The sequence below is a fragment of the Canis lupus genome, chromosome 33, assembly GCF_003254725.2.
Source record: "Canis lupus dingo isolate Sandy chromosome 33, ASM325472v2, whole genome shotgun sequence".
Taxonomy (NCBI): domain Eukaryota; kingdom Metazoa; phylum Chordata; class Mammalia; order Carnivora; family Canidae; genus Canis; species Canis lupus.
In genome coordinates this window covers 30,952,413-30,970,636 of record NC_064275.1, presented here as the reverse complement: position 1 = coordinate 30,970,636, position 18,224 = coordinate 30,952,413, and the positions used below count along the sequence as shown (strand labels likewise).

The window sequence follows — 18,224 nt, the reverse complement described above, 5'->3', positions numbered from 1 at the left end:
TCAGACCACACCCAGCAGATCTCCTGGAGCCCTTGCCCTCCTGCAAGGGAGCGTGCAGAGGCCCCTGGGGGGTGGACACAGGGCTCAGCCACGGGGGTGGGCTAAAACCCCCTGTGGCATCCCGGGACACCACACTAGCAAGGGAAACCCAGCTTCAAGCTGAATTCCCGCCTACAGGCCTCTGCCAACACGCGTGGCTCCGACTGCTCCCTCACTTCTGGTCCACTGGCCCGCAGCAGCAGGTCTCCTCCAACGGCCCTGCTGTGCCCCCAGCGATCAGGTTCTGCTGGCCTGACTGCTAGAAACCCGACCAGCCACAGTCAGGTTGCAGCCTCCCCAAGACCCCAGAACTCCCCTCCAGGCCCCTCGCAGGCTCAGGTCACGATGCACCATGGCCAGGAACAGGGGAATATCAGGACCACTGGGAGGAAGAGAAGCCAGCAGCTTGGGACACCCCACAACAAGAATCCTCCCTGGGTTCTGATCCCAGGACCACCAGGCCCGCCAGCATTTCCACACAAGCCCGGACCTGTCACAGACCAGCCAGTCCATCTCTTCTGCCCTGCGGGGGGGGACCAAGGCCCAGAAAATCCTCGGACCGTGCATCAAAGTGTCAGAAGGCTCTGGGTTCTAATCTGTACCTCTCACATCTGGATTGTCTGTTTTACAGGCAAGTAAGTGCAGGTACAAACTAGAGAGGACAGGGTCACAGATGCAGGGGGAGGACCCGCTAGCCCAACCTTCACAGATGAGCCAACCGAGTCAGGCGGGGGGCAGGGGGTGCATGCAGGAGCAGCGTCAGGCCTGGAGCCCAGATGCCCTGCTGGGGTCTGGGGATACCACCCTGCACGGCCCCCTCTGTCCTTGGAGGGGGGCACAGCCACGTGCACCCCACTCGAGGATGCGCAGGAAGCTCGGTCCCACAAGGGGCATGGCCGCCACCCTCTCCCCCGGGGGAGCTCTTCTCTTGGGTGCAGGGCACTCGCCACACTGGCGCCCGGGGGACAGACACAGACGTCCGAGCACAGGTTACCTTTGGGCATGATCTGATGCATGGCGACGGAGAGGAAGAAGATGGAGTCGCTGTAGTAGGTCCCCGAGCCAGCACTGAAGTGCTTCTGCATGGCCTCCACGACCGGGAAGAGCTTGTCCGTCAGCACGCCGACATCGTGGAAGACAACCTGCAGCAGGACACGAGGAGACCGCGCGGGTGAGAGGGCTGGCCCCGACCCCGGCTCAGGCTGCCTCCCTGCCGCGGGCCACAAGCAGGGCGTCCCGAGTGACAGCAAGAACTCCTGGGCGGTGAGGACGGGGACCCTGCGTGGGGGCACGGCGTGGGAGACGAGTGGGGGCAGCCGGCTTCCTGCTTCTGATCCCCGCACCGGGCCTGAGATGACCAGGAAACCTGTGAAAACGTGTGGTCCTGACGTTCGGGGCCCTCTGCGCGTCTGGGCGGCTGGTACCTGCCCTGGCATCACCGCTCCCAGTGGCCCTTTGGGCGTCAGATGCTCCACCTCCTGGGCACTCGTGTGAGCAGGAGAGGACGGCACCCAGTGCCACCGCAGGCCCGTTCGGGTTCAGCCAGCGTTTCCTGGGCGTCCCAGACGCTCTGCAGGGACGCAGGAACCAGGAACCACTTCCTGCAAAAACGCTCGGGGTCTACAAGGGTCCCCAGCCCCTGAACACAGCTCTGGGGCACTGACGGGACGCTTGCGTGCACAACGATGGCCATGACGACCGGGACTTGGCGGGGGGGGGGGGGGGGGCAGGCGTCCCTATCACAGCTCGATCACGGCCACAGATGATTACAGCCACAAATGAGGAAGAGATGCTCAAGGGGTCACACTGCCCGAGGTCACGCGGCTCCCAGGTGGCCGGAGCTTCAGCTCTGCTCTCTAGATTCTAAGTCCCATCTGTCTCTGCCGTAAGTGCGTCCTCTTTCTCAACAGCAGCCACATGGGCACAACCAGCAAGTGGAGGCGATGAGGACCCACAGGCCCGTGAGGGGGTGCTTTTCCTTGTTTGACGTGGGTCTACGTGATAAATCCATCCCCCTGCCACCAGCTACCAGGCACGTGCTCCCGGAGGTCTTCCGGGTCTCCTCTGCTGCTCCACGCGCCCCCCAACGTCTAGAACACCCCACCGCACGCAAGAGGCATCGACAAACAGCCCAGGCCAGAAGCTACGCGCTCCTCCTCTTCCGTGGTCAGCCCTCACAAGAGGCCGCCGCTGACCCCTCCGACCTTCCCTTGTCCCTGGGAGCGGACAGGACGGGACAGGACAAGCCTGCGAGGCCTCCACCCGCTGCTCAGCGGAAGGAGAGCCCCCATCCCACGGCCTGGTCAGGGACCTGCCAGCAGGAGAAAAGACGGCTGTGGGCAGGCTGCCGGGAGGCCCTCAAGCAGGTGGTGGCGCGCCCCCCCCTCCCCCCGACCCTGGCCCAGGCCCCAGGTCCAGCCCCCTCCCCGCCCAGCTACTGCGTCCAGAGCCCCAGGCCTCAGGTGGCACCCCGAGGACCAGCTGTCCAGGGCGATGGTGGTGGCGCGCGGCCCGGCCCGCTGCAGGCCCTGCTTTAGCAGAAGCTTACTTTTGTCCTGACTCCCTTACGTGTTGGCTTTGCTCTTTAGGTCGACTTGGATTTCGGCAACAGCCTTAGAAACCTCACGCTGAGCGGGCGCCACTGTTCTTACGGCTCTGTCTTTTTCAGATTCATCTGTTTCTCTCCTAATGAACTATTTTCCTTTATCCTTTCCCGACTCCTTTTCTTGATTTTTTTTTTTTTTTTTTTGCTTCTTCAGGACATCCCGCCAGCTCTGCTGGTCCCCGGTACAACTGCCAGAGGAGCCTCGCGCCTCCCAAGCCGCCACGCTGCCCTCACCTGCCGCTGCGGCGTCCCGCTCCTCGAGCGCCTCGGGGCCCAGGCTCAGCGTCAGGTTCCTGGCTTCCCAGCCCGCTGTCCTGTGCCCTCCGCACCGGCCTCTGCTGTGCCTCCCAAATAACCTGCCAAATACCCACATTCCCCTCACCCCCTCCTTGGTCTCAAAACCTCCAATGGCTCCTGCCATCAGGACGGTGCCAACTCCCCAGCGAGGCTTCAGAGGCCCGGCCTGCGCCCCGCACTGCCTCCCTCCCCGGGCGCTGAGCAGACCCGAACCAGGCTGTCCCTATCCTGCCCCAGGGCTCTCTGCACCGTGGGGAACCCCTTCCAGCCCCCGTGTCCGGTAAACTCCTCCCCGGGCTGCCAACGTCGCTCAGACCCTGGCTCTGGCCCCGGCTTAGCCTTCCATAACTCATCACGTCCCCGTCCGCACCCTCCGCTCCCCTGCCTGACTCTACAAGACCCTGTTTCCGTGTCCGGCACATGGGGCATTCCCTGAGGCTGCGACGGCTCTGTGCCCCACGCCCAGCCCCGGGCCACAGGACAGGCCACCACAGAGCTCGTGGAACTAAATGAACTTCCTAATTTGGTAACGAAGTTACTAACCCACTGCGAGCCTCGATTACGGAAATGGTAACGCCTGCCTCCCACGTGCCTTTCAGGACTACCTGGGACAAGGAGACAACGCGCCTAGTTCAGGGGTGGCCACGCTGCACTCATTCCTAAGTGTGAGCATCCTGCCCCCGCCCCTCCCCCCGAGGCCCCTCTCCTCGCAGGACAGTCTTCACTCATAAGCCAGCCTTTCCCTCGGAGCCTCCTAACACCTCCAAGCACATCTGGAAGCGGGAATTTGACAAGAAGCTGACAAGAGGGCTCCCTAGAAATGGAAGCTTCATATTCATTAAAAAGGAGGACAGAGAGTGGGTATGCACAAGCAGACACACACGTACACGCTCAGACCAGAGCCCGCCGGAGCCGAGCTGGGAAAGACGGCTCTCAGCCGCCTGCTGGTTCCTCTAGCCGGGCCCCATCTCACCCCAGAGCTTCATGGGAGACAATTACATCCTATCAGCGCTAATAGATTTATGAGGACAAACTGTACTCGGTACATTGTTCCAAATGCTGCACAGTGAAGAACCCGCTCCGATGAATATTTCATATCATAAATCTACTCGAAGATAGATTAATATGTTCCATGGACACGTAGCAAGAGCAAACCACAGACGCTGCAAGGGAGAATCAAAACACCCAGGCCTCCCAATGTCTAAAACCAGTTTGCAAACGGTGACCTTCCAAGGGCACATTCAGAAGCCCCCGTCTGGTCCAGGGCCTGGTGTCTGGCAGGGGGCAGTGCGGCAAGAGTGACGGAAGGTGCAAAGCTGGGGCGGGGGGAGGACAGGGAAAATGTCACCCCTCCCACCCTTCCTCCCCCCTTTCTTTTTTTCCTTTTAAAGATTTTATTTATTTATTAATGAGAGACACACAGAGAGGCAGAGACACAGGCAGAGGGAGAAGCAGGCTCCATGCAGGGAGCCCGATGCGGGACTAGAACCCGGGACCCCGGGGTCATGCCCTGAGCCGTAGGTGGCGCTAAACCGCTGAGCCACCCGGGCTGCCCACCTTTCAAACGCCCGACCTCAGGGGCTGCACGAAGAATTACCATATAACCTAGAAAACCAGGAGGAATAATATAAAATAAATCCCATACTAAAGGCAATTAGCCAAGGAGAAGATCTCAAACAATGGTTTGGTTTGCACCAACTTGACTACACAATTTTGGGGGACTTAGATTAAAAAGTCAAATCACTGCTTGTGACTTCTATAAGTTTATTTATACATAAATACTTAAAATCCTATTAATCTTAAAGTATGATTTTTTCCCCACACTCAGCTTACAAAAGGATTTCTTTTTGAGCTTCTCAGGTGCATGTGCAGCATTAGTCCCCTTATCAACCTGGGTTGAGACATCCAGAGCCATACTCCGGAACACATCATCCTTGTCATCCACTTAAGGTGTTGGATACGGTTCCTTGTGAATTTATGTAGGACGGTGTCATTGGAAATGGTTCTCTAACCCACGAGAATCCACGTTCCTATCATGAAGCTGTTGGTTTTTTCATCAGCCTGTAATTACGTATTTGTAGCCACTTAGTGTCTTCCTTTTATTAGTGATCTTTAAAGGCTCACTGATACCAATATTCTACGCTTGTAATTAGGAAATCCAAACCCCAGGAATGATGACTAAATCTGTGTTAAATTTCTGCACATCCATTTATTTTTAATTAATTCTGTCAACTGACTTCCAGAAGCACTTAAATTCATCCAGGCTAAAGTGTTCTCAAGCTGTTCTTTGTGGTTCAAATAAAACACGCAGTTGAGAGACCACTGTGTACGAGAGACTCGAGAAAGACTCATCCGGGGATGCGGGCAGAGGGGGAAGCTTGCCTCGGATCCCCCAGGCACGGCATGTTCTCGGCACTTCCGACTGGAGGAGACCAAAGCACCTAGAATGGCACCGAGTCTGGAGCCGGGCAGGGGTACGTGTGTTTGCCAGCCGGGCCCTGGGCTTGCAGGCACACGCGGCCCTGAAAAGCCAAGCCACAACTGCCCTCAACATTCACAGAAGACATAAAGCAATGCCAGGTCTTAGCTCAACTTGGTGGAGAAAACTCATTTGTCACGTGGGAGTCAGGTCACACCACGATCTGGGAGCCAAGAAACAAGGTGACAGGCGCTGGCTCTGCACACAATGCCAGGTTTCCAGGAAACACCGAGGCAAGGTCGGCCGGAAGAAGAGCAACACCCCCAGCGCCGGACACAGTGCCACGGGATGGCGACACGGCCCGCTGTGCTCGGCTACACACTGTCCCCCGAAGTGCTGCTGGAGAAGAATGACGGCACAGAGCTGTGGGAGACCCCCCAAAACTAATATCCCTGGTGCACCTGCCACAGGCTGGAATCTATGTGCTACAGGAACAGCAAATGGGTGTCGGCTTGTCCCACGGGGAGCCTAGAGCACTGGGTCGGAAGGCTTCTGCAGCTGCATCTGGACTCACGCCACCACCAGCACCAGCGTCGTCCACCAGTGGGTGGGCAAACTCACCCCCCCATGGAGCTACCCGCCCTGTGCTGCGGGTGTCCTGTTTCGGCTCCTACTTCTTAGGACGTTTAGCACTTCTGCAAGATGTCCTAGATGTAATTTAATTGTGCCAGGCAGAAGCACAAGCAGCTCAAGAAGAAAAAAACCAGCCTGCCCGTCTAATTCCCAAAGAATGTCCAATCCATTCCCGTGACCCACTTTACTAACAGCTCAAAAGCTAAAGCCGTCCTCACTACAAGGTGTCCAGTTGCTACAAAAATATCTTGTCTGGTTGCCTCCCCACCCTCATCTCCACCTCACCCCCAACTGCACCATCAGAAGTTTCCAGATAACCAGATCTGGCACTTAGGGTTCTGGAACTCACTTCTACAAGGTTCTCAGCATGTCAGCAGATTCCATTTCTCCAACAGCTCAATCTGGCCAGGTTAAGGGGGGGACAAGGAGGAAACACAATGTAGACAGACCAGACCCGCACGTCTGGAAAAGGCCCCACATGGTGGGTGACTACGGATCGAACCACAACCAGGGGGCTGCAGCTGCGCCAGCAGGAGGCTAGTAGGCACCCGAGGCTCTCCAAAGCCACTATGCAAAGGCTGTCGCTGGGGCATCCTGCAAAAATGCAGACTCCTGGGGCCTCACCCCAGGCATCAGGAGTCTGTTTGTGGGCAGGCTCAGGAATCTTCGTTGAGAAACACCCCTGAGGGGCACCTGGGTGGCTCAGTGGGTTAAGCATCTGCCTTCAGCTCAGGTATGATCCCAGGGTCCTGGGATGGAGCCCCACAGAGGGCTCCCTGCTCCGTGGGGAGCCTGCTGCGCCCCCCCTCACTCTTGTGAGCTCTCACTCTCACTCTGCTGCACCCTCTCTCTCTCCAATAAACAAACTCTTCAAAAGAAAGAAACAAACAAGCAGGCAAACCACCCCCAAGTGATCATACCGCAGGTGGTCCTCTGGCAATGAGAGGTGCCCCCACTGGACTCCACGCCCATCAGGTGGCCTCTGGGTATGGGCTGGGCCCAGGTCTGGAAACCGCCCTGCAGGAAGGCGTGGGCAGACTTCCACAGCACGTCCAAAGGAGACCACGGTGGCAAGAGGCCCGGAGCCCTCTCACCTGAGGAGCTGCTGGAGGGTCTGTGGGTATGTGGCCTGGCGGGTGGAGTGGAGAGGACTGAATGATGTCACACAGGTGCCAGACCATCGTCTCCGCCCCGTGATGCCCTCCCCCCCCATCAGTCAGAGGGTCTGTGGCAGGCAGGTGAAGCGATAACGATCTTATTAGCACAGCAATGTATGGAGGTTGTGGACAGGAGAGCAGCGAGGAAGAGGCTGGTGCAGGTGCTCTGCTCCGTGTGCCTCCAAACACCCAGGCTCTCCTGGGGAATTTCCAGGATGACCCCAAGGAACACAGCAAACCCCTGGGACAGAACCATGTCCCGGGAACGCACGAGGAGGAGTGGAGGGAGACGAGGGAACGGCCCGGACGCCCCTCCAAGGAGGACCACGGATGAACCGTACGGCGACTCCAAAAGAGAAACGGAGTGGGCAGCAAATAATAAAGAAGTGAAACTCAGCGGTTTCTCCTGCACTGTGCGTCCGGGGCGGCCAACAGCGACATCGGGCTGCGGCCTCACAGCCTCCGGAGCTCCCAGACACAGCTGAGGGCTCCCGAGGCAGAAGTCCAGCATTTCCACGGCACGGCGCGGCCGACCGCCACTCTTACCACCTGCTCCCGGTCTCGGGCCCCGGTCCCTCCTCTTGACGCTGAGCCCTCGTTGTTGTTTTTTTTTACTTTATTTTTTTTTTTATTGGAGTTCCATCTGCCATATATAGCGTAATCCCTAGGGCCTGCCCCCCAGTCCCCCGTGCCCCCACCTCCCCTCCCACTGCCCCTTGTTCCTCTCCCAGGGTCAGGATCTCTCATGCCTTGGCTCCCCCTCTGCTTTCCCCACTTGGCCCCCCTATTTCGAGGATCCCCCTATTTCTCACGTGCCCCATAGGAGAGAGCGTCCGAAACGCCCCAGTCACTGCCCACCTTTCCGGCACTCACCAAAGAATACATTTCGCGAGCTCTTTAAGACAACCTGACACAGTGGTTGCTCACAATCATTCCTTAAAACTGCCTCTTTCACAAATGATGAGGTTTGGATTTTGTTTTTTGGCTTTTTACATCTAATGCTGTTTTCCCGACAGCACAAGCCAATTTACCATAATATCACGTTTCCCAGCCCAAAGGAGAAGGTAAGAGGCCAAAGGAAAGCAGCAGGAGGCTGGAAGAGGTGGAAGGGCAGAGAAGGCAGGACTGTCCTGGGAGGCCCCGGAGGAGCTGGGGGTGTCTCTGCGCCCCCAGAAGTCCATGCCTGGGGACGTGCACAGTGTTCCTGACGGATCCCCCGGTCTCTTCCAGTCCGGGTGGTAATCCCCCACGACCTGTGGCCTCCGGAGAGCACTGCAGCTTTACCAGGAGCGACACCCAAGGGCCACACCGAGTTCCAGCCTCACCCTGGCAGGAGGAAGCGGCCGCGGGTGGGGGCCGGCCCTACACCCTCTGCTCCCCCCACGGCCTCAGTCCCCAGCCGGCTCCCTGGGGCTGGGACGCAGCTGGAGCCCAAACGGGGACCCTCCACAGTCTGTGCCCCCAGCTCGGAGCAGTCAGCCTCTGGGATGGCCCCCACCACTTGCTGGCTCTCCTAGGCTTCAGGAACCCTCGTCCTGGGCTCTGCAAGCTGCAGCGACACCCGGGGGGGATGGGGGGGGTGGATACAAAAGAAAATTCTGAGAGGCACAAAGACGAACCACTCAAATACTTACAGACTGACTCTGGTGTGTAAAATACAAGAAAACACAAGTAAAAAACCATTTCAGAGCTATGATTTCACAGGTGATGGGTAAGGAGAGGCTGGGGAAAGACTCACGAAGTCAGTGTAAACTCCGCCTCGGGGGGTGATGCTGCAGCAGGTACGGGACTTGGGCAGCAGCCGCCAAGCAAACCTTCCAAGGACCAGACTCTGGAGACAGTACTCGTGCCCAGCTTTCCGGGGGGCATGATGCACTCCCAGCGCCCAGCCCACGTGGACAGCCTGGTGCCGGCCCTCCCCAAGGCCTGCTCCCCAAGGCGGGCGTGGGAACTAGACCTCCCTGCTCCTCACAGGCTCCGCACCAAGCCCTCCTGCAGCCTGAGCCCCGAGTGCCCCGGGCACACAGACAGCACATGCCTCCGCCCCCCAGGCGCTGGCACCTGCAGGTCACCGCCCCATGAGGCACAGACACAAGCTCAGCCCACCTGGCCATGCCTGTGCCTTCATAAAGGGGACGTCGCCTGCCCAGGGTGACCTGCTGGGCGACCCAGGCCTTTTTGATTATAGAATGTGAACAACCTGTCTGTCCCTGGGGTGTCCCGGGAGCCCCTCTCCTCCCTCTGCTCCCCACCGCAGCCTCTTCCCTGGGCAGGACACCGGGCTCCTCACGGGCCTCGCAGGGCCTCCCCCCACCACATGCAAGGCCTTGCTGATCCCGCACAGCCAGGCCCCCCCACCTGGCCTACCCTCTTCCTCCCGGGGGCACGGCCAGCTCCCGGCCAGCTCCGCTCCTTAGGCCTCCACTCCGAGCCACCCCCAGCAATGACGGCCCTGCCTAGCGACTAGAAAGCTCAGCTGTCCCACGCTCCCGAGGCCTCTTATCCCATTAACACACCGTGTCACTTACTCGGACTCCTGGGACCCTGTACATCTTCCTCGTTTCCTGGCCATGGAGTGACACACAGGTGAAGCGGGCCCTAGCCCTTCTTTAGCTCCTCCTCCACGGTGTCCCAGGCAGAGAGCGGACACATGCGTCGGCCCGTTTAATCCCCTTCCTGCGAGAACATGAGCCGCACCAAGGCAAGAGCCTTGGCCTGTTCTGCATCTGTTACCCAGGGAGATGGCGGCCTGTCTCTGTGCCCCGGGGCAGTGCTGGCACCTACTAGCCCCGCTGCACAGTACGGCTCAGTAAGGGTTTCGGCCACGCTGCACAGGGCTCCGTGGACCTTCACTGTGTGCGTCGCGGAGAAAGCAGTGGCCCTCCTGGGCGCCCCAGCACGGCCAGCAGCAGCCTTTGGCTTCCCCTCTGTTGGCATCTCCCTGCTTTGGCCCTAAGCCCCCGGATCCGAGGATCTTCCACTCAAACTGCATAAGAGGGCAACCCAGGGAGCTCAGCGGTTTAGCGCCGCCTTCAGCCCAGGGCGTGACCCCAGGGTCCCGGGATCGAGTCCCACATCAGGCTCCCTGCATGGAGCCTGCTTCTCCTTCTGCCTGTGTCTCTGCCTGGATCCAGCCCCTGGGGCTCTGGGCTCAGCAGGGGCTCTGCTTGGGATTCTCTCTCCCCGTCTGCTCCCCTCCCGCTCAGTGCACACAGTCTCTCCCTCTAAAATAAATCAGTCTGTCTAAAAAATAGAAAGCAACAAAAAAGACGCATATATGTTTTTGTGGGCACGTGTGTATGTGGTAAAAGTACAAAAATACAGATTCCACGAAGCGTACCTGCTCCCTGTGTGTGGCAGTGAACGCTCCAAAGGGGAAGGATGGGGAAGGAGGAGGAGTGGGCTCTAAGTCAGATCTATAATGTCTTATTCCTTTAAAAAAAAAGAATGTGAAAAATAAATAAATAAATAAATAAATAAATAAATAAATAAATAAATAGAAACAGATATGGCAAAACATTAGCATCTGTCTAACCCATGTAATAAGACCATAATCTATTACATTTTTCTGGGGTTTTCTATATTTTGATGGGTTGTACTTAAATTTTTAATGTATAAGAAAATAAAATACTGGGGCACCTGGTGGCTCAGTTGGCCCAGTGTCTGCTTTTGGCTCAGGTCATGATCCCGGGGTGCTGGGCCGGAGCCTCACGCCTGGATCCCACTGGGCTCCCTGCTCAGTGAGGTGTCTGGTCCCCCCCTTGCTCCCTCCTCACTGGCTCATGCTCTCCCTCTCACTCTCTCAAATAAAGTCCTTAAAAAAAATAAGTACTAAAAAAAATAAAACAGAATACTAAAAAGACACAAAGCAGCATCGTGCGATGTGAATGAGCTGAAAAACTCAGTATAAGAGAAAGCCAAGAGAGTGGGCCGTGGGTACTGAGGACGGCTGGGGCTGAGTCCTGATTTTCAGATACGACTTATGGGCACAGGACCCTTCCAACTGTGACGTGTCCCTTACGGAGAGTCAAGGAAGAGCTTTGAGAACAATCCAAAAGAGGGAAAAGAAACACGCAGACGTGGAGTTTATTTAGAGTGTGAAAAATCAGGAAGTCCCGGGACAACTTACAGGAGAAACAGGGTGACAACGGACAATACAGCCATACAAACAATAAGCACGAGACAGGGCAGAGAGATGGGAAAGCATCCTCGAGCTGCAACCCCACGCGTGGCTCTCGAGGGGAACGAGCAGACACCCACACGCCCCGGCTACACCAAAAGTCCGCCGTGGGCGGGCAAGATCCCGGTGCCAGCGGCAGAGTGACGTGGCTCCTGAGGGCGGGGCGCACAGCTACGCTACCTGAGGCAGTGGACAGGTTCTCGGGGCTCCGCTCCCTACTCCCGCCTGCCCACTCTCTCGCTCGCCCCACGGCCAGGCCTGGATCCCCGCGGAATGGAATGCTCTCAAGGGGCAGTGAGAATCCCCTCCCGCATCTCCAGGCTAGAACAGCCCCTCAAAGATTCCCATAAATCCATCCCAGGTGCTGCACAGGTCACAGCAAAGAGCTCCGGGGTCAGTGGCTCCAGAAACCAAGAGGCTCAGCAGCAGGGTCCTGTTTCACCTCCCGGGGCTTTTGCTTTAAGTAAAGAGAAATGTTCCCGTTTTGCGTTTGTTCTCACAGTTGAGCAACCAGGCGAGCAGGCCGCATTAGGACAGACTCAGCCTGTGCACGTTTCTGCTCAAAGCGCAAGCCGTTCCGGGAGTCGGAGAAACAGACAAGTACACGCAGCCAAGCTCCGTGAACGTCTTCCTCTTCTGCAAATGCTGCTCACTAACCTCAGGTAACTCCTCGGCTGTTTGCTCTTCACCGACCAAGGGAGGCACCGGCCAGGTTGGGTGCTAAACTGGAACGCTCCGGAGTGACGCTCTCAGACGAGCCGGGGGCGCCTGCCCTGGGCTCACCGCACACGGGCTCCATGTGACTGCAGGCCCGAGGCTGGGCACCGTGTGGCTGTGCTCCCAGAGGGCGGCCGCACACTCCACCACCGGCTCCTCCGCGCAGGCACAGCCGCCCCCAAGGGGGATCAGGACCCGAGACTCCGGCGAGGACTCCGACATCAGCAGGGGCTGACCAACGCTGGCCAGTTCTCCGGTGCCCTGTCCCCAGGACCAGGGGTCACTCTGACCTTACCTGGATAAAATTCCACTACTCTGATCACAGGTCAAACTTACCTTAGAGCAGGTAGTCACCAGCCGAAATAACTACCAGAGGGTACCGGTCCCCTGCCCTGCTGGCATATTTCCAAGTCACTGTCTCCTCTGCACGAGCCGTTCTCTTCAAGTGAAGGCTTGTTCCTTTTCCACTGGGAGGAAACTGGGGACCACAGGGTCCACCCCAACAGGCTCCGTCACCATGTCACTCTTGCTTGGCAGGTACACGGGATACGATGAAGTATGTGGGCCAGGGCATCTCTCTGCCAAACTTGCTCTCTTATAAGACAAAGCTGAGCATCCATGGGCGCAGGCACCTGGAGCAGGATCCGACCTGAGAACCCGACGGGCAGGTGCAGAGGGGCAGGCCCATGAGGCGGTGCTCTAGGGCTGGGCCAGGCAGGACACAGGCCTGAGGGGTGCTCCTGGGGGTCGGGCAGCCGTGCACAAGGTCCCGAGAGGCATCTAGTATGTGCTGGGCACAAACAAGCCCGTCGTTTAATCTCATCCCCACAACGTTTTGAGGCGATGGTACTATTGTGCCCCCTCCGCAGATGAGGAAGGAGCTCAGAGAAGACAAACGACTACCCACCCGCCGCCTCCTTGACAGAGGAGATAGAGTCGCATCCCGACCCAGACTCCTCCAGAGTCAGCACCACGATCACTCAAAAAACACACGCGCCCCCTCCAGCAGGCTGCCCCCGGACGGAGATCAGACACAGACCGCATCCCTGGGCCCCGGTCCAACAGCAGCGGCCTCCGAGAGCCTTCAGCGGGAGCGGGCCCTCCAGGCAGGGTGCTTGGGCTCCCCCGTAACGGCACTACCTGCGTTCTGGGTAGCTCAGCTCACACAGTGGAGAGCCCAGGCTGCGGCAGGTGGTAGGCGGGGTGCAGGCCTGGGCAGGAGACAGCAGCGGGATCCCTTCCACCAGCACCTGCCCGAGGAGGCTGGCTCCGCTACGCGTGGCGCAGCCGCTCAGTGGGCTGTGAAGCAACGCCACGGAGGGCCAATGGATGCAGGCGCGCACAGGGCACTCACGGGTGGGTGAGGCAGAGGACAGGGACAGAAGACAAAGCAGCAGAGGCCAGCACAAGCCAGAACTGGGCTCAGAAACACATAAAAGGGAAGGCAGGCGTGGCACGGCCTGGGCCCCAGACCCTTTGCCCATCGCCTGGCTGCATGAGCTCAAGCCGGTCGCTCGGCCTCCCTGGGCCCCCATTTCCTCCCAGGTAACATGCAGGGACTCCACAGCCTGCCCAGCTCGTCCGGTGCTGGCTTCCTCGGACTTGCTGCCAAACCCTGGAGGCCCTGGAGGTGGGGTTGCGACCAGCACGGTCCCGGAGGCCCCGGGCGGTTCTGCGGGGCACAACCTGGAGGAGTGAGACTGCCCCACGCAGGCTCTGAGGCTCCCCTGCTCTCCACCAGCCACCCTGCGGGCTCCCGACCTGCTGGCGGGGGGAGGATACGCGTGAGGGGCCCCAGTGAATCCGAGCACGTGCCGCTGGCAAGCCAGCTCCCCGAGGGCAGAGAGCAGAGGGACCCCGACATCACGGGTGCCTGAGAGTCGGAAAGGCTGCTCCGGCGCCCTGGCCAAGGGCCCTGGGCAAGCTACTAAAGCTGCTCTGGGCTTGGGATCCTCATCTGCGAACACCTCCCCCTCGGGGGCTGACCGGTCTGAGGAGTACATAGGAGACTGAGGGTGGGACGTGGCCTGGTGCCTGTCACTCACATGGTGGTGGCAGACGTGGAAGAGAGCTGTGGCAGGCCACACTCCGAGCCGGGGCACAGGCCCCCTGAGTCAGGACCTCGCCCAGAGACGGAGGGGAGCGTCAGCAGGGAGCACTGCTCAGAGCCATCCCAGGAACCACCCCAGAAAGAGGTGAACTGTGGCTTCAGGACCCACGGCCACCCCCATCTCCTACCCTGCCATTCAGGAAAGGTCTAGGAAGGGCCTGTTCTTTACACTCCTTAGCACCCAGGTTCCACAGGCCAGTGAGGGAGTCACACAACACTATTCCAGGCTGCAGTGTCCCTACCCATCTTACAGAGGAGAAACTGAGGCTCAACACCCTGAAAGGCCTTGGCAGAGGAAGTCAGGGTCCCAGGAACGTGACTCCTGGCAGGACTCTGCCCACCGCACGCCAGCGAGTGCCAGCCCCAGGCACTGCCCACAGGCCGGGGGTCCTGGGCAGAGCACGTGGCCAGGCCGAGCCTCCTCCACGTCCCTAGACCAGGATGAGTACGTCTCCTTAGTAATTCAAGGGGGAGCGTTCTGAAAGCCAAGATTCAGGACACGCCCGAATCTTCCCAGCTGGCCTCAGGCTGGATGACCTCCTGCCTGGAGAAGCTGCTGTTAAAAGCCACGAGGAAGTCTTCTCTAAATCCAGAGGCCTCCATAGGCGGTTAAGGACTGCAAATGTTGGCCAGCCACGTCCCACTCGTGTCAGAGCACGCTCACGGAATGGCGGGGAGGAGCACCAGCAGCCCACTGCCCGCCCAGAGGCCCAGGAGACCACCCCAGCGTGCATCGCACGGCGCCGCCCACCTGTGCTGGCCTGGGGCGGCCCAACCGACCCCAGCAGCTCCGCAGTCTGCCCAGAGCCCGGGGCTACACTGTGTCCGGAAAACACAGGAGGAAGGAAGACACAGCCCCGTCCTCCAGGAGCTTGCACGGGGCCAACTCCAGCCCAGCGGGAGCGCAGAGAAGAGGAACAGGTCCGGGAGGCAACCGGGGACGGCTCCCCCCACGGCTGACGTCCACCAGAACTGCAGCCTCACGAGCGAAAAGCCAGATCGATAAAGAAGGGAGGGATGCGTGTTCCGGGACAGAAAGTGGCTGAGCAAAGTCCCCGAGGCATGAATGGCTTGGGGTACAGCGGGGTCCAGGCGAGTGCTACCCCAGCCAGCCTGCGCGGCTCCTGCGGGGCTCCTGGGGGGCTCCTGCGGGGCTCCGCGGCCCCTCCCACTGCAGGGAGCCCTGCCGCCCAGGCGCTGACCACCCCAACCGGCCAGGGAGCCCCACAGACTCAGCCAGGTGGCACCCTCTCCTTCTGGTCATGACTCTCCCGGCAGCTAAAGGGGCCGAGGCCCGTCTGTGGGCCCAGCGGCCTCAGCTCCCCACCCTGTAAGGTTGGGAGGGTCACATCCTACGAACTTGCAAAGCATGCACCTCTCCAAAGTCACCCACAGGGCCACCCAGGCGCCCCGGGATTAGTGTTCTGAGGACACAGCAAGAAGCTGGGGTCTCCAACCCAGAAAGGAGCCTTGGCTGGCACCCTGGTCTTGGACCTCCAGCCTTCAAAACTGGGAGAAAAAACATCTACTGTTTATAAGGCGCCTCGTCGGTCGTGTTTTGTTACAGCAGCCCCAACAGACAGAAGCCTCAAGTAAAGCTGGGCAGAATGCAGTTTGGCAAGCTAGCTCCGCTGCCCTCCAGCCGGATCTGGAAGCTCTGCGCCTTTCCCAACTCCTCCCAACACACCTGCTCAGGTACCATGAGGAGAAGCCCCCGTTTGTTAGGCAGCCGCCTGTAACGTCGTGTGTTTGGGGAAAGAGGGCAGGGGATCACATCCAGGGCCCCACTGCTCCCAGACGTCAGGGGCTGCTTTTGGGCTCCAAGCCACGTGCTCCTGCCCTGGCTGGCACCACGCAGAAGAGGTGGGGAGCTCCAGCCAGGAGGGGAAGGAGGCCAGGGCAGGGCAACAGGGCCAGCGTCCGACACCCGCTCCTACCCGCAGGACGGTCACTTCTTTGGAGCTGCCTAACAGTAATCACCCAATAAGTAAAACCAATGGCTTTAATTTAAAGCGCATTAGGTTAACAGCAGGCTTTGTGCCAGCTGACAGGGCTGGCTCCGCAGATGCAGGGGTGGGTGCACAGGTTGCCCACAGTAGCAGCCCGGCTCCCAGCAGCCCTGCTCCCGGCACCCCTCCCCTCCAGGCCACCCCCCACAGCTCCACCCGGCTGGGTCACCTGCAGGAGCTCCCGCAGCAGCAGGCGCCTCCCTGGTCCCACAGGGCCCTCCCAGCTGGCTGTGATGTGGCAGGGGGGCGGGGGTGAACCCAGGACCTGGAGGCGCCTGGGGGTGGCGAGCGCAGCCCAGGCCCCCAGAGGCCCTGAGGACCCCTGAGGACCTGCACCAGGGAGCCCGGGAGCAGCGGCCCGGCTCTGGCTCCCGCTCCGGCTCAGCGAGCACTGCGCCGACCCTGACCCCAGGGCTCCCCCAGGACAGACCCCGCAGGGACCCTGACCCCGGGGTTCCCCCAGGTCGGACCCCACGCTGACCCTGACCCCAAGGCTCCCCCAGGTCGGACCCCGCGCCGACCCTGACCCCGGGGCTCTCCCAGGACGGACCCCACTGGGCTCAGGCACAGGGCTGCTGGAAAGCTAACGGCAGCAGCCAGCAGGGCTTGGCCTCCCCTCCCTCCGCAGCCAGAAGGCCCTGTGGGGTCACACAGGGAGGCCCGGGGGGACAGGTGAGCCCGGGCCCAGCACCTGGCAGGCACCTGCAGTGCACCCAAGAGGGAGCAGAGGCTGCGTAGCAGGGTCGCCCAGAGAGGACTCTAACCGCTGCTCTGTGTGGGCTACATGAGCCACTGCCCCCTCCACCCGGGTCTGTGGGCGCACTGGGAGGACACCACACCCCTAACGTCACAATTTCCTTCCAGCTCCAAAGCGGGGTGATCCTGCAGTGTTCTGGAAGGTGAGGGAGACCGTCGCTGCCCAGGCTCTATTCAGATTCATGTAATTATTTGAGGCTGCAGGGCAGGGAAAGCTAGATTGTGAGGTGGGCTACAGCCCAGCCCTCATGGCCCCCACTCTCCCGGGTGTCCCCTCTTCCCTAAAGCATGACACTGCCTAACCCCACGACTTACTTTGGGAGCTCAAGTAAGTCACATGATCTGTCAACCTTGGGGACCCCTTCACCTGTCACAGTGATGGTCAAATGAGATGTTTGTAAAGTGCTTTCTCAAACGTTACTATTTGTGCTGAACAATGTCACTATTATTCTCCTATCAAGTCTTCATAAAGGAACATCGCTCCACTGATTTTAGAAATAACATTTACCATATACATCAGAAATTACTACACTGGGGGCACCTAGGTGACTCAGTTGAGTATCTGCCTTTGGCTCAGGGCATGATGCCGGGGTCCTGGTATCGAGTCCCGCATCGGGCTCCCTGCATGGAGCCTGTGTCTCCCTCTGCCTGTGTCTCTGCCTCTCTCTCTCTCTCTCTCTCTCATTCATGTATAAATAAATGAAATCTTAAAAAAAAAAAAAAATTCTAAACCGTATTCTTCAGAATGCAAGTGTTTCCAGAGATGCTATAACATCTTTCTGGGTAGGGAGGGGAGTCAAGGCACCAGTTTCTTGCAAAATGCATTTTGGTAAACATATAAGAAAAATATCAAATATATGTATGCAGTTGTCTTTATCGATATGTAATCATCTCACCATTAGTCATTAGGGAAATGCACATCAAAACCACAGTGAGATGCCACTTCCCACCCATGAGATCGGCTCTGATCAGAAAGATGCCGACACGTGCTGGTGGGCGTGTGGAGAATCTGGAACCCTCATACACTGCTGGTGAGAATGCAGATTGGTGCAACCACTTTGGAAAACTGCATTTCCTCAAAGGTTAAGAGACCTGAACACATACATCCACACAAGAACTCATAAACAAATGTTCACAATAGCCAACAAGTAGAAACCACCCAAATGTCCATCAAATAATGAATAAATAAATGTGGCATGGCCAGGCAATGGAGTATTCTTCAACCATTAAAAAGGATGAAGTACTATCCATGCCAAGAAAAGGAAGCCAGGGGATCCCTGGGTGGCACAGCAGTTTGGCACC

General features: G+C 58.9%; 1 protein-coding gene across 3 annotated transcripts in view; it reads right to left on the bottom strand.

Annotated features, from left to right (window-relative positions):
- XXYLT1 (xyloside xylosyltransferase 1) overlaps positions 1-18,224 on the bottom strand; it is a 197,986-nt gene that overhangs the window by 176,602 nt on the left and 3,160 nt on the right. For all 3 annotated transcript variants that reach the window (XM_049105125.1, XM_049105126.1, XM_025473301.3), the window contains exon 2: positions 1,034-1,181. In XM_049105125.1, the coding sequence (XP_048961082.1) occupies positions 1,034-1,181 (148 nt within the window). The remainder of the gene's footprint in view (positions 1-1,033; positions 1,182-18,224) is intronic.